The following is a 17267-nucleotide window of genomic DNA, read 5'->3' on the forward strand; positions in this document are numbered from 1 at the left end:
ACAACAAATATCCTGTGGAATATCACCAGCTTTATCCTTTAAGAAACTCATCAATGTGTTAGTCACTGCATTACAAGGTGGTTATTTTCCATAACGCAGTGCAGACAGCCACCCTTCTCAGCTCAAACACACACACAGTCTCTGTTGACAGGGCCAGCGGAAGTGCCAGACGTCATTAGCAGAGACAAGGCTGCAGAGGAACACAAAGGAGCTCTGTCACTGAGATATGAAGGGAGAGACAGAGAGACAGAGGGAGAGAGGGAAAGGGGAGATAGTGGGTAGAAAAGGAAGGAGGGAAGAGGATTAGGGAGAGGAGGGCAGAGCAGTGAATTGGAGGGAGAAAGGGGAATGAAAGAGAGAATATGAGGTGAAAAAATACGGGGGAGAGGATGAATGAAGATGGTGAGAGAAAGTGAAGTGATAGAAAGAGAGACAAAAGGGGGGGGGTCAGGAAAAAGAAGCACTGTAGGGAGAAAGGGGAGGAAGAACATAAGGAGAAGTTGGATGAAGTTGAAAGAAAAGGTGAGGAAGGACAGAGAGACAATGAGGGAGGAGATGAAAGAAATACAGAGACAGGGTTCCTACACCTTTTCCAAAGTCAAATTCAAGCACTTTTCAAGCATTTTCAATTTAATTTTCTTACATCTTTACATAGTAAATTACATATTCATATAGACCCTTTTTTGTTGGTAAACATTATGACATGTTTCTGTGGGAGGAGCTCAGGTGGAAACAGAACAATTCCCTAAGCACCATAGCTAACACTAGCTAGCACATTTTTGGCTTGTTTTTTTTTTTTAACAATGGCAAGTTTTTCTGACTATATACATTCACTAACTGCCCAGGAACACAAGGGTTACTTTGCCATAGGGTTGAGTGATTGGACATATATACTGATGATTGATTGAGTCCATCACCAGTTGTCTTTCTGGGCAACTTATGTCATTTTATTCTGCTAATTTATTGGTCTACAGCAGACCTGAGCAAAATGTGGCCTGGGAGCTGGAGGCAGCCCATCGAAAAGTTTCATGTGGGCCATAAAGCCATCATGGAAATACCAGAAATTAAAAATCAATAGTATTTTGCTTAGCGTTAAACCACTAAGAGACTTTAATTTTAAAAGGGGTCAGTGCTGTGCTCATTGGTAATGATAATGAACCGGATCTTTTATATCAAACAGTTATTTATGTTGTTCTTCTACTTTTGTTGCCACTGTCATTGCAACCTGTATGCAGCATGGTACACTGTAAAACATCAAGTTTTCGCCAATAAAATATTAGCCCACATTTCAACATGAAAATTCAGACAGGATGACCAACAGTCGAACTGCCCTGTATAGAACACTTCTGATCATTTAAAGATCATCCGGTAAAAGATAGAAACTTGAATCGGGAGGTGATCAGTTCAATCAGGAACACAGGCAGGAGACTGGCAGTGGCAGCTGGTATGAGAAGAAACTTTTAGCTTGGTTATGAGGCCTACTGTTCTGTGTTGTTCTTTCGTTTTGCCTCCAGCTAACACCATGATGTTGGTAAAAAAAAAAAAAAAGGGGTCTATACAACAATTTATGAGAGAGGCATGGAAGAAGATAGATATACTTGAGTATCACAATATCATCTTTTGTGATACTGTATCGATTCTGAAAACACTGTATAGTGATAATGTGATAAGATTCTTGGCAGTGGTTCATTTTGTGTTGTGTTTAGACCACAAACTGCTAGACGCCAGTGTTGTCATGTATTGTCCCTGTTCAGACCAGATAAAAAGCAAACTTTTTTCCACTCAGATTTTATGCATATAGTGGTGTGTTCTTTAGGAGGGAGGAGCAAAAACAATGACATGTCCTGTTAACTCTGCCTAAATGCATTTACTTCTCATTTATAAAGTATCTGACGTGTGTATCTTTGCAATAAAATGCATCAAATACTGGGGCTGCAAATAATGATTATTCTTACTGCTGATCAATCTGTGCATTATATTAACATTGAATGAAAATAGTTGGGGTTTAATTTAATAATCGATTAATCATTGCAGCTCTAGTGAAGATAATAAAAGGTGATGTGTAAATCAAAGACAGAAAATGGTCAGGAACATTCATTTATGTGCAAATGAAGTCTTACAAAGATGTATTAATAAGATCTATCGTTGATTGGATCGTGATGGTTTGTCATTCTTTGAAAGTGGGTCTCCAGGAAAAAAAAATTAGTAAACACTGCTTTATACTATGATAGCTTTCCTCAAATTAGATTAAAAAATAGCAATATATCACCTCGCTTACAGAATCACATACTGAAACACTCATCGATCAGGCATAACATTATGACCACTGACACATGAAGTGAATAACACTGATTATCTCTTCATCATGGCACCTGTTAGTGGGTGGGATATATTAGGCAGCAAGTGAACATTTTGTCCTCAGAGTTGATGAAAGAAGCAGGAAAAATGGGCAAGCGTAAGGATTGAAAAAAAACTGCAGCTCTTGTGGGGTGTTCCTGGTCTGCAGTGGTGTGGTCTATCAAAAATGATCCAAGGAAGGAACAGTGGTGAACCAGTAACAGGGTCATAGGTGGCCAAGACTCACTGATGCAAGCGGGGAGTGAAGGCTGGCCCGTGTGGTCCGATCCAACAGACGAGCTACTGTTGCTTAAATTGCTGAAGGAGTTAATGCTGGTTCTGATAGAAAGGTGTCAGAATACACAGTGTATCACAGTTTGTTGTGTATGGGGCTGCATAGCTGCAGACCAGTCAGGGTGTCCATACTGACTGCTGTGCACCGCTGAAGCACCAACAATGGACACATGAGCATCAGAACTGGACCACAGAGCAATGGAAGAAGGTGGCCTGGTCTGATGAATCACGTTTTCTTTTACATCATGTGGATGGCCGGGTGTACCTGGGGAACACATGGCACCAGGATGCACTATGGGAAGAAGGCAAGCCAGCGGAGGCAGTGATGCTTTGGTCAATGTTCTGCTGGATGTTACTTTGACACGTACCACCTACCTAAGCATTGTTGCAGACCATGTACACCCTTTCATGGAAACAGTATTCCCTGATGGCTGTGGCCTCTTTCAGCAGGATAATGCTCCGTGCCACAAAGAAAAAATGGTTCAGGAATGGTTTGAGGAGCACAACAACGAGTTTGAGGTGTTGACTTGGCCTCCAAATTCCCCAGATCTCAATCCAATCGATCATCTGTGGGATGTGCTGGACAAACAAGTCTGATCCATGGAGGCCCCACCTCACAACTTACAGGACTTAAAGGATCTGCTGCTAACATCTTGGTGCCAGATACCACAGCACACCTTCAGGGGTCTAGTGGAGTCCATGCCTCGACGGGTCAGGGCTGTTTTGTCAGCAAAAGGGGGACCAACACAATATTAGACAGAAGGTCATAATGTTATGCCTGATCGGTGTAACGCTTAATTAGTTTCTCAAAATATGTCACCTATAGAACATATATGGAAGAAGCGATTTGTTAGGAAAGTAATACAATTACAATTGCAAGAATTTTCTACTTCATCCAAAATCCCAGAAATTTCAATCCTTGAAAACTACTACCATGTTTGGACTTCCACTGAAAAAAAAGACTCTTCAGTGCTATCTTTCATTTCTCATAATTATCTCCTATTTTCTTCTCTTGGTTCTCTGTCAGGAATGCAGTCACTTTATTTTTATTTCAGTCCATCATTTTTTTTTGTCTTCTCTTGTCTGTCGATCTCTGCCTCTATCAAACATTCAGTTTTTTTTCTTCCCTCATTTGCCTCTCTTCCTGTCTTCTCTCTGTCTTCTTCATTTTATTCCACCAGTTTAGACTCGTGGCAGGTAGGCTGACAGATTTACAGGTGCTTCTCATCTGCCTCGAAAGGAAAAAAATGCACACACACACACACACAGACACACACACACACACATACACACACACACACACACTGCACAGCAGAGGCTGTCTGGTTGTGTCAACAGTTTTGAATTCTTACCGGCGTGCGTGAGCCACTTCATTGATTAAACATGGCAGGAAGTGAAGACCAATAAATAACCTTTATAGATCAGCGGTAAGTGCATTTTTAAAAAGGCAAGTGGCCTCGAGGCGCCGGTCCAGACCCACGTCCATCGCAGCCAGCTGACAAACTCTCACACTCTAACTGCATTATTGGTGAAGGCTGGCTTGCAGCTCGGCGGGGAATCAGAGTGCATTCGCAAAATTGAACATTAAGATAAAGAGGGGAAGCTCAATCATACTGAGAAACTAAAGAGAACTTGTCCGTGGCAAAAACTTGATTGATGAAGTTGCAACAGAGTGTAAAGTGGAAATGAGTCAAGTCTGCATTAAAAGTACAAAAAGTTTTAGGTTCCTGCAGTCAATGCACATTCTTAATGAATGATGACTGTTCATTAGGTGTCAGTTGTGTCATCTTTAACTTCAAAGCTGACATAGCCTGAGATGATTTTTTTATGATAACTTAAAACTTAAAAAAAAATGTTTTATTATGTTTTAACACAAAGAAAACTTTTTAAGAACTACTTTCTTTCTGGTAGAAAAGAAAGCAGTTCCAGGAGATTCTACTGCAGAAATAAAGTAGTTCCTATTGGAAACTGCTCACAACAAGGTCTGTGGACTATCTTGAGTAACTGGGTCATGATTTTTGGAAACAGACGCTGGTTTTGAGTTTTTCAAATGTTTGGGGTTTTCTTTGCCGCTTTTAGCACCACAGTGCCATTCAGTCCCATTACATTGGAGAGAAGGCAGACATCTCTACAGCTGATATCTCCAAAACTCTGCAACTCACATCAAAAATAAAAATCTAGATGGATAAATAGAACTACAGGCCAGAGGAAAATTTGTAATTTTGATTTTGGAGTGAACTGTCCCTTTAAACTATCATATGAGACCATTATACGTATGTCATTAATATTTTCCTTGAATTCAAGTAAAGTGGCACCATCTGGACTTGTCATAACATGTCATTAATAAGGCCAGTTTGACAACTGTCCCAAAGTGATTTAGCTGACAGAGTTAGCTGACGGACAGACAGCGTATAGCTAGTTGACTTGTTGCTAAAGCAGGCTCACCACTGTTTGTTGTGGACCATAGCTGGGGTTTGCTAGTGAGTTCGGTTAGCCATGGAGCTAGCCATCTAATTAGCTGATTCAGCCCTGAAGTGCCAGGAGTCAAAGCCGACAAGAAAACCACATAGAGTGTAGACTAGGGATTAAATGGTGAAGCACCTACTGCAATTCCACCACAACTGGCAGATGCAACCAGCAGAGATTTGCAAAGTTTTGAACAAGGCTTTTTATATATGTACAGTAATTTGTCATAAAATGACCATGATTTGCCATCAGAGATTAAGGAAACATGCGTCTCTGAGAATAATGCTATAGCCGTGGTGTCCTACTCAAATTTCCATTTCAGGCCTGAATGACTGTTTAATTCTACCCATTTCACATTAATTAGAGTTCAAATGAATGCTGAATGTTTGCTGAATAAGTAACTGCCTGTTTATCAGTGTTTCCTCTAGGATTTTTTTCAGCAGCGGGGGCAGGCGTTCCGTTTCTCTTCTTAGAGAAATATTTCAATAAACTCATCTGAAAAATGCAGTCAGTTGTTACATAATAGTGTGTAGATATTAACGTTAGCCTAATACTGTCAATTAGTTTACTCACGTTAGCGACACTGAGTTGGCACCGGGCCAAATTAACTTAAACTACCGATAAGTTATGTAACGTTAGCTGGTCATCAACATATTGTGAACGTCTGTTTAACTTGTAAAATCTGTCTAGTTATCTCAAGCTAATAACTTACGTCTACCTCTTCTCCGGCCAGTAATTCGCTGCTTTATTGTTTATTTGTAATTCGGGAATTCGCTCCTCTGACTCTGCCCTGTCGCCTAGGTGCTTGACGTGCTTGACGACCGCGCCCCCCAAACAACGCTAGCATCATGCAAATGAGCACGCGCATGTATATTTCCATACTGAGCAATATAGTTATCTGCAGTTTACCTTAGTGCTCGTAAGTACCCGACAGGAGTCTGTTTTTAAGGTGGAGAGATGCGGCGGTGGTGTATTTGCGTCAACAATAATAATAATAAAAAAAAAAAAGAAATTTGAAGGAGTGGCGGCTAGGATTTAGGAGTGGCGGGCTGCCACCCCTGAATGAATGTAGAGGAAACACTGTGTTTATGAGTCATAAGAAATCATTAATAATCTTTTAGAAGGAGTGGATGTTTGGAACGGTTAAATTGAGCAAAATGTTAATGGAGTCTGGCAGTGAGTAAGACAGGCAGTCACTGAACTCCAGCTCCAGAGTGTGTATTTTCAGAGAAGTGGCCTTTCACTTTCAGGATAACAGACCTAACTTTACACTGGCAGAGAAGTGACAGTTATAAACAGCTGATCATCATACAGTGAAGGACTCGCTGTCGCTTGTTATTGTCAGTTTACAATAGTGCACTCGTCTTGTGCTCCTGCAGTGTTCCTGCAGCCTGCCTGAGCTTCATCGACTCTGGGGAAAGATGAGTTTGGCCTGCCAGCCTGCCATGCTGTTGCACTGCTCTGTGTGTTATATCACAGTTAAAAACAAGAACAACACATGTTGTCATCAGGATATTTTTAATAAGTGTAATAAGTACATATTCATGATTCCCCTTATTTAGAATTTCTAATTGAAACATCATCCTTGTGCATTTTTGTAAGCTCTGATGACTGAGGGGTCTCTGACTAATGATTTGAATACTCCTCTTTCAGGCGGCAGCCCAAAGATTTGTTTATTTATTTTTGTTTTCTTAGGGAAAAACAAAATATTTTTGTTCAGAAAGCATGTAGAGAAAATGGTGGTGGTGATTCTAATCTAAGATAAGATAAGATGAAATAGTATGAAAGATATGAGATCTTAGACGCTGCAGAGCATTTGAAGCATCTGACTGAGGGCCCACGCAGAAACATTTACAGGGACTGTCTGTTGGCCTTTCTGTGCTCCTTCCTACAACATTTAGTTTCATCGACTGGTTTACCAGGAAGTATGCTGCATATTTGGCCTTCCCCATCTGCCGTGGACGGGCACAATGAAGTGTTTGTGCGCCTCCGGTCTGTGTCCTCTGTCCGCCCCCCGTCCTCTTTCCTTTAAGCCACAGATGTTCCCAGTGCCATCCCACTAAAGCGCCTCCGGACAAGACTGTGTTCTGTGTTTGCCGGTAGCGAAAAGCCGCAAAAGTCTGAGAGGACACCATGGGAACCGAGTGGCTGGCTTTGATAGAGCAGTCATGCAGACTTTTAGGGATGTTTGCTCCATCCATTCATAAGAGAATCTTTGTGAGACAAGCTGGGAGACAAGCGAGGGATGGTAAATTAAAGCAGACCGCAGCGATGACTGTGCATTTGTCATCGCCGGACAATGGATGACCACAGTGCTGAAAATAGTTCACAGCGGACAGTAGCAGTGGTCAGCAGCGAACAATCACCCAAGGAAAATTCATCAAGTGGGCAGCAACTGTGTTCTTGACATTAATTTCACAGCTTTTCTAATTATAGACCTCTTTCTATGGTGTTAAGAAAAGTATGGTACCTTCCTCTTTCACTGGCCAGAGCGTCGATCTCATCAAAGAAGACGATGGAGGGAGCGACGGCCCTCGCCTTCCGAAACACCTGCAGGCATAAGCAACAATAGGAGAGACGAAAACAGGACAACTCTTTAACGGGGCCAATGAATCATTCTCAGCACAAACATACACAGGAAATACAGCACTCAGTAATGTCAGAATTTACATCACAGGTCATATGTTCATTACATCAACAACTAAAAATATTTACACAATTCAGTTCAGATACTTAATGTGGTCCAGAGAAGAATGTCAGCTTGCATAACTTCACATCAACACAAAAATAGGTAAGGGAAGTTAAATGTACGTACCTCTCTCACTGATCTTTCAGACTCTCCAACATACTTGCTCAGTAATTCTGGACCCTAAAAAAGTAAACAGTATGAATTAAACAGTATATAAGTGGTAGGATCTGGACTATAATTTGACACACTGACATCTAGAAATGATTAAGTCTTCATCAGACCTGCCAAAAGAAAAAGTATGCTGAACTAGTCAAGCTTAAAGGAGTGATATGTGACAATCGTGCATCCAGAAATGATTACTACAGTCCAAACAGCAAGTTGCAGTCATAGACGTTACATTACATAGGTTTAATCCCCATTAAATAAACAGTCTATGACTGAAGCGAGTTGTTTTCCCCCCACCCCCTCCTCCCCAGACTCAGTGAAGCTCAGGCACGTCTTCATTTACAAATAAAGCAGAATTTTCAATTTGTTCTTGTAATTCTGAGCCTTTTTCATGAGGTTAGTTAAAACACTCAGAGTAGAGTGGGATTTTGTTCTCTGTGGAATAAGTTGCCTTCGATTTTTAGTGAATTATATATATATATATATATATTTTTTTTTTTTTTTTAAAAAGAAAAATCACAACTTTCTTTTGCAATTTTCATTTGGTCCTGCAATTTCATTGCAAGAAATGCCTAGCAGCATCACAACACAGATTGCAATTTCTTTTAGAGAAGTTGCAGTGAAATCAGGCATTTTAGGCCGCGACTATCCCAAAACAGGCCTGAAAAATCCTGGAGGGAACTGAGCAAGCAACAACAAGTAAGTTGATGAGCTGTTTATAACTGTCAGTGTAAAGCTAAGCCCATTTTCCTGAAAACAAAAGCCCACTGCTCTGAAAATACACACTCTGGAGTTTGAGTTAAGTGACTGCCTGTCTCACTGCTGCCAAACTCCATTAAGACACTGCTCAATTTAACCATTAACCGTTTTAACCATCTACTCCTTCTAAAAGATTATTGATGATTTCTTACAACTCCTACACAGAGACTTACTCATTCAGCAAACATCCAGCATTAATTTTAACTCCGATTAACGTGAAACAGGCAAACAGAAACAGTTATTTGGCCCAGAAAAGAAATTTCAAAGAAGGACACCACGGCTGTTGTTGTACTGTTGTCACAGAAGCCAGTTTTTTCAACTTAGCAAGTTTCCTTGATATATCACATCATGGTCATTTTATGAAAATTAGAGTAAATATGGAGCAGATTTCTCCTTTAAAGTGTGTGATTTCAAGCAGTGGTAAATAATTGCCCTCATAATCGTGGTTCTGTTTGTTGAAGTATCACCTGGGGGGGGGGTTACTGTGTTTAGCAGATGGTTTAAACTGAGAGTGAACCGAAGCAGCTGCTGTTCTGTGGCGTCTTTTAGAGATTAAAAAGAGAAACGCAGTGAAACAGCGATAGCACAGCGTGAGGAGGTCATGAAGGACAGCGGGGTGTGTGTGCTGTAATTGCACAGTGCTGTTTCAATGTTCGCTGTACACTGTGTACTGGTTCGTGTGTAACATCATTTTTGGTTCAGCTGCCAAATCATGAAATTTCCCGCTGTGTGAACACTATAGCACTGTATTTGCTACTATTGTCTTCCCCAGAACAGCTACTACAGTAGTACATCAAGTACTGCCACTACTACACTATTACCAAGTGCTGCTGTAGCTCTGGCATGTTTTCACAGGCAAAATTAAAGGGTCTGTGACCATTTAGTTTAGATCAACAATTTGTGCAAGATGCATGAAGGTTTACCAGTCCCATGCAAATGTCCAACACTGTGTGTGGTTCCATTTTTGGTATTTGCTCTCACTTAAAGTCCAGTGTGGAGGGGGATGTATTGGCAAGTATGTTTTCATTTGTGTGTAATCACCTGAGAATAAGAATGAGCAGTTTTTATCTGCAGAGGGTGCAGGTTCTCTTCCACAGAGGCCGCCATGTTTTACCACTACCTATAACTGCTGCAGCTTTTACACCTACTGCCATCACAGCGACTGGACGCCACATTCACACTGAGCTGGCTAAATATGAAAACAATTTTTTGTCAACCGCACTAAAAGGATGTTTTTTACCCTCAAAATACAGGTCACCAGAGGGGAAAAACACCAAGGTTTTCCGGCATTGTTTCAGTGTGGACCATAAAACTGAATTTTTCAAAAATATTAAAATAGACTGCACAGACAGTATCAGGTGCTGTGTAGCAGTAAAGATGTTCAAGACTGCTTCAGTGAAGTGTTGTTAAAAAGAGTATACAACATCATAAACCCAAGGAACAAATCCTGTTAAACTTCAAACGACAGAGATTCAGTTAGAAGCATCAAAACGGCCAAACACAGACACTTTTAAAAAAACATCTGTCTCGCTCTCCTGCACAGGCATCAGAAAAAAAGACTGTAAGGCAAACAGGTCTACCGACAAACGGAAAAGGGCCAATCGCCTATTTCAGCGTGTAATTTTGGTGTGAAACAGTGCACGTTTTTTTCTAATTCTTTGTGTATTTCAGTGTGGACGGGAACTGTTCAGAAGCGTCATGAAGACAGGCTGCATGTTCAGATTTAGCCGGGTTGGTGTCCCACAAAACCCACTACTTGCTCTGCTACCACTGCTAATTTTATTCTGATCACTATTAAAACTAACTTAACCTCCTCTGCCCTTTCACTCTCTTCTCCCTCTCTTTCAATCTTCCTCTCTCCCTCGCTCACAAGCAGATAAACATCCACTCAGCCCTCACAAGAACTTCCTCCCCTGCAATCCACCCTTTCAACACCTCTGGGCTGACGGAGGAGACGACACTTAACTCCCAGCCCTTTTGTCTCCTACAGTAAGTGTGGAGGTTGACTCATTAATCCCAGGTTCCTCTCTCTCTGCAGCAGAGCCAAAGGGCTGGACATGGTGAGTTTAAAACTATTGAAACTGCAGAGATACAAGCTGTGCATGTGCGTGTTTGTGTGTTTGTGTGCACGTCCGCGTCTGCGGATGTGAGTGTGTTTGAGTGGCTGCAGTGGGAGGAAACTGAAATTGACAAGATGATAATAGGGCTTTTTCACACAGAGGAAACAGGCTGAGCCTTAAAGTATCCACATTTAAATCTGGATAACGTATCTATGTCAAAGCAACCGCCGCACTGGAAAAACCTGATACTGTTATTGCAGATGCTGGAGAGCGACTTTCAGCGGGAGGGACAGGATGTTTTTTACCCTTTTCACGAAGCAGATACTCTTCCTGACGTCTTGAGAAGTGTTGCACAACACTACAGTGCTACTCTTTAAAAAAAAAATCATTCCTTGTATCAAACACAAAACACAATTCAGCAACACTAAGTGAGAAAATTCAGAATTTCAACTATTGTGAAAAGTAGTTATTAGTTTAACAATAATAATGATGATTGGTTGTAGTAAAAAATGTCTTCATATGATTATTGACTGCTGATTAGAGCTGCAACTATTGGTCGAATAATCAATTATGTCAACTACTAAATGAATCACCAACTTTTTAGATAATCAATCAATTTAAAGGAGAAATCTGTAATATATTTTCTGTAATAAATCATAGGTCAAGGAAACATGTTAAGTTGAAATATTTGCTACTCTGAGATCAAGGCTGCAGCTGTAATGTCCCCCTTTGAAATTTCTATTCCAGGCCAGAATAGTTGTTTTTGTTTGCCCGTTTCACATTAATTAAAGTTCAAATTAATGCTGAATGTTTGCCAAAGGAGTAAATGTCTGGTTATGAGTCGTAAGAAATCATCAATAATATTGTAGTAGGAGTAGATGTTTATAAAAGTTAAATTGAGTAAAATGTTAAGGGAGTTTGGCAGGCAGCCACTTCACTCAAACTCCAGAGTGTGTATTTTCAGAACAACAGGCTTTTGTTTTCAGGATATCAGGCTTATCTTTGCACTGACAGACAACTGACAGTTATAAACAGCTGCTCAACTTACAGCGTAGGACTCAGTGTCGCTTGTTATTATCAATTTAGGATCTTGCACATGTCCTGCACTTCTGCAGAGCTCCTCCAGCCTGCCTGAGCTTCCCCGAGTCTGGGGAGAATCAGTTCACTTCAACTGCAGATCATTTGTTAAAGAAGATTTCAACCTATTTAATCTACAATCAATGGCTAGGAAAAAATCTCTAATTTCAGTTTTTCAATTGTGAATATCTTCTGGTTTCTTATGACAATAAACTGAATATTTTTGGACTATGGACAAAACAACGTAAGAGGATGTCACCTTGAGTTTTGGGAAACAGTGATGAACACTGATTTCACTATTTTCTGACATTTTATGAACCAAATTGAGAGAATGATTGACAGATTAATCACTAATGAAAATAATTATTAGTTGCAGCTTTACCTCTGACTCAACTTTGCAATCTAATTGGATAATCATGAAAATGTGAATGCATTTACCCAAAAATGCATCTTTTTTCTTTATTATGTAAATGTGTTTTTCTTTCATGTCTTTCACCAGCTGTATGCTATGAACTCCACCAGTCTAAGATTAAAAAAGCAGCATTACTGCAATGCCTTAAAGTAAATTTATACTTAGACAATTCTGTAGAAAATAACTGCATGTTTAATTTATTTTCCAATGATTGTGGTAATGTATACAAAGGTGAGTCTACACTTGTTCAGGATAAGAATAAAGTATGTAACAGGAGGTTGACAAAAAAAACGTTTTTCTGCATTTCTATGACTTTGTCCCTGTGCAACATTATATAGTGAAATAAAACAAAACAAACAAGCTTGAAAATCACACCCACTTTTGCAGACGGCTTAATGACCCTGGTTGACAGATTCTGTCGAAGCTTTGTGTCTCGCATGGCAACAGCTTCGCAAATGTTCACTGATCAAAAATTCAACAAGCTGATCAATCAATCTCTGTCAACCAGGCCTGGGCGGGATGAAGTGAGGGGGACAGAGCGGGTGGCGGAGAGGACGGGGTGATGAATGAGGAGGGGACAAACACAGGGTCAGAGGTCAGACAGGGAAGCTTTCTGCAGAGGAAGTTGGGCAGTCAGAACGCCTCCAGGTCATCAGGAACACATCTCTGTGACTACTGTGACACATTCGATACTGTAGAAGTAATTTGTGGATCATATTTTTTCTGATGTGTGTATAATAATTTAGATATAGAGAGGCAAAGTCAAGGCCCTGCCAGTGGACCGCCATGGGGACCTTACTTCAGAAAAAGTATGAACAATTAATTCAAATTGAAATGGCACTGCATTACCTATTACGTAACCAACAGAAATGATTTTAAATTATAGTGGAAATCTCAAAGTTTCCAAAGATATCACGTGTTAGGCTGAATTTTGGGAAAATATCAACCAACAAAAACAAAAAAAAGAAGAAGAAGAAAGTGTAAAAGACGTTCTGCATATTTGTCTTTGATAGAATGGTGCAGCTATGAAAAAAATCATTAAGTCTCGGGTTTGAATATTTAATTAAAGGAGCAATATGTAAAAACTGGACATCCAGAAATGACTTCTGCAGTCCAAATAGCGAGATTTTTAATACACGATCTATACTTGAAGCAAGTTGTTTAGCCCAGCCCCCTCCTCCTCAGACATGAGGAAGTTCAGGCAAGCGATGAAAAGTCCTCCCCTGTAAGGTGATCAGCTGTTTATAAGCCCATTATCAAGAAAACACAGCTCAAGGAGTTGGAGTTCTCCTTACTCTCTCAACATCTCTTGACTTCATTAACATATTGCTCAATTTAACTATTAGAAACATCTACAGCTTCTACAAGATTATTAATGATTTCTTACAACTCATAAGTAGACACTCATTCAGTTAACATTCAACATTAATTTGAAGTCTGATTAACATGAAACAGGCAAACTATAGCAGTCACTCCAATAGGGCTGTGCGATTGCCTTTTTCAAATTTCAAATTGTAGATTGTCATTGCTCTAGATTGCCAATACACGATTAAATTGGCAAGGGGGCAGGGGCGGCACGTGTCCTTGGCACGTGTCTTATGTTGATCGCTACCAGTCAGCATGGCTGCCAACACTGACACCGCTGTGGCTTTGGTGGCAAAGAAAAACGCCACATCTCCAATTTGGGAGTTTTTTGGGTTCATCCCAGATGCCAGAGGTGAGCCGACGGACACAACAAAGCCTATCTGCAAAATATGCAACAAATGTGTGTCCGTGAAAAATGTTCAGACAACCAATTTATTTGCGCACCTTCGTCTTCATCATCCTGCTGAAGCCACAAAACTCCCGATCCCCCAAGCTAGCACTTCAAGCACTGCAGGCTTATACTTTTTGTTATAATGATGTTATTTTTAATGTTTTGCATCACATGCGAAAGTGAGCGACACCGCTGCGCTGACACGCCGGAGATGTGTTGCTCCTCCTCACTTCAAGTCGCTGTCATTAACTTTTAACCTGCAAAGGCGGCAGTGCCTCAACACTGTAGGAATTTATGAAAGCCCTTGTGTGAACATTTCAGTAGTTACACATTAAAACAATATTTATTTGCAATTAGCCTACTCTGTTGAACGACCCGGAAGCATGAGCAAACGGGCTGTGTCAGTTCGAATCAAAGAGAGGAGAGGAGAGGAGAGAGAATGTGGATTGTAGGTCTGTTTGTAAACGGGGCTTCTCTAACAGTCATGTATTTCCTCCAGAAACATCTCTTAATGCACAGTAGGGCGCCGTTTTTTTTTTTTTCAAAATTGCCTTGATGAACAGCAAATCGCCTGGCAACCTTCCAATCGCCAATATATGATTTGATCGGTGATCGTTCCAGCCCTACACTCCAGCCTAGAGCAGAAATTTCAAAGTAAGACACACTACACTGCTGTAGCATTCTCAGAGTAGCATATTTCAAGTAAGCATGTTTCCTCAATTTAATTAATTTTATGATTTATTACAATCATAAATATATTTACTGCAAGGAGGTCTACTTACAAACTTAAAGCTACTTAAAGGGATAGTTCACCCAAAAATGAAAATTCAGTCATTATCTACTCATCTTCTTACTGATTGAAGGTCCGGTTTAGTTTTCCAGTCTGCAAAACACTGCTGGAGTTTGGGAGATTCTGCAACACTGTTTTCCTGTGAAACTCAAGCAGTGTTTTGTGGACTTAAAAACTAAACCTGACTTTCAGTCGGCATGAGGGTGAGTAGATAATGACTGAATTTTCATTTTTGGGTGAACTATTCCTTTAAGTGAAAATAAAGGTGAAAACTGTATATTGAGATTACAGCTGTTAAACCTCTCAGCCATTTAGAAAAACACAATGATAAACAGTGTTTCATCTTTAGATGCTTTTCTAAGTTATATCCAAAGGTTAAGCAAAAGCCTTCAACTGTGAGATGAGATTGAATCAACAAATCATCAATCATCAAGCTAATGACATCACTTCTGAAAACTTGCTCACAACACCTTGGCTATCGCTATATTTTCTTTGAGCGCATTTTTGGATGAACTCCATTCCCTTATTTTTCTTCCCAGTGAGTCATGTTTTTTGGCAGATCACCCAACCAGAATATGATTTGAAGACACACACCTGTAAGACATTATTTGTTCATATTTATGAATAAAAATTGAACTCATCATGCACTGCACACCAGAAAAGCAGATTTTTTTTTTAATCTTATCAGGGCAAATAAAATTGAAGATATAACTCTGAGATAATACAAGTATGACTACTTGATGAAAACTCACTTTAATTGCCAGGAAGTTGAGGCCACTTTCATTCGCCAGGGCCTTGGCTATCATGGTCTTGGAGCAGCCGGGGGGGCCGTAGAGCAGGACTCCTTTCGGCGGCTGGATCCCCATGCGGGTGAAGGCCTCAGGGTGCCTCAGAGGCCACTCCACTGCCTGCTTCAGTTTCAGCTTCACCTCCTCCATCCCGCCGACATCCGACCAGCAGACCTGGAAGTAAGAGAAAAGGTAAAATCAGGGAATTAAGAATTTAGTTTTTTGATAAGCTTACAGAAATGTTTACTTGTATTTACACTGCAGTGCTGTGGGAAGACAAGTCAGTACCCACACAGAATTTTAGGATTAGGATTTTATGTAAATAAAGTTTGCATTTCATCTGGCATCTAGTATTGTACAGGGCTGCAACTAACAATTCATTTTATTATTGGGTTATCTGCTGATTATTTTCAAAACTGGTCTATAAAATGGTCCAATTGAGAAAAAATGATCATCACAATTTCCCAGAGCCCAAAGTGACGTCTTCAAATTGCTTCTTTTGTCCAACCAGCAGTCCAAAACCCAAAGACTCTTCATTTATTATCATAAAAGCAGAAAATCCTTACATTTATGAAGCTGGAACCAGCTAATGTCTGATGTGACCAAGTTTGCTTGAAAACTGCCTGAAATTAATCAATTAAAATAGTTGCTAACTAATTTTCTTTCAATTGACTAAGTGATTAATCAACTAATCATTTTTAGTATTGTAAGATTTAACCAAAATCAGTTTTCAAGGCTAATTTAATACTGGTAAGTTTGGCTGAAGTTGCTGAACACAGTTGAATACACTGTTTTAGCTCTAATAAAAGAAAACAACATGTATTTATTGTCTCTCAAAGTGATTTATAATGTTTTATTATTCCTACCTGGCAAAGGGTGGGAAGGGGATCATGTAACACAAATATCTAATTGGCTGATGGCATTTTACATCCAAAAGGTCAAAGGTCAACCTCACTGTGACATAATGTTCAGCTCTCTATCAGTGAAGACAACATGTTTCTCACTGGAAATCATTCACTGGAATTGTATATTTACAAAACAGTGATACGTTTCACATAAAATTCCTTCAGTCTTCACTACAGACATTACTTGAGTGTGGACAGACATGGATGTAAACTGTAACTTGACTGGTTGGTGGAGACAAACTACTGTGAGACAGTAATTCTATATTTTGACTGCTCTGTTTTATATGAGGATTGACAGCCAACATCTCACTCTTCTTAACCGACCACTAGGGGCCGCAAGTGATCAACAGCTGCTTCAGTCTGAATTCTTGTTTCATCTCAGAACAATGAATGTACAATGGAGGAGGTGATAATGTTGGAGGAACTGGATCTGGCAGTTGTGGTGGCACTGCAGTAGGTTCTTCACCATCTGTTGCCTGGGCGAGGTCTAAACTCTTCTAGTTAGCGTACGAATTCCTGAGTTAAGGCAAAAAAAGTTTTGTGTGAGGTCACAGTGACCTTTGACCTCCAAAATCTAATCAGTTCATCCTTCAGCCAAAGCGGACATTTGTGCCAAATTTGAAGAAATTCCCTCAAAGTGTCTCTGCGAAATCACATTGACAAGATGGGGATGGTCAGCCAGGGCTGCTGCCAGCAAGATGTGGTGGTGAAAGATGTAGAAGAAGAAGTAGCAGTAGAGTGGCTGAAGAAGGGTTCAAATTAGGGTTAC

The 17267-nt window shown here is 40.2% G+C and overlaps 1 protein-coding gene across 1 annotated transcript in view; it reads right to left on the reverse strand.

Moving 5' to 3' along the window:
• Positions 1-17267, reverse strand: part of afg2a (AAA ATPase AFG2A) — a 215237-nt gene that overhangs the window by 134835 nt on the left and 63135 nt on the right. The window contains exons 12-14 of the mRNA XM_084719790.1: positions 15558-15767; positions 7913-7966; positions 7568-7647 (exon numbers count right to left, since the gene is read on the reverse strand). Coding sequence (XP_084575916.1) covers positions 7568-7647; positions 7913-7966; positions 15558-15767 — 344 coding nt within the window. The remainder of the gene's footprint in view (positions 1-7567; positions 7648-7912; positions 7967-15557; positions 15768-17267) is intronic.

Source organism: Lutjanus erythropterus, chromosome 5 (genome assembly GCF_056507025.1).
Source record: "Lutjanus erythropterus isolate fLutEry1 chromosome 5, fLutEry1.hap2, whole genome shotgun sequence".
Classification (NCBI taxonomy): Eukaryota; Metazoa; Chordata; class Actinopteri; order Lutjaniformes; family Lutjanidae; genus Lutjanus; species Lutjanus erythropterus.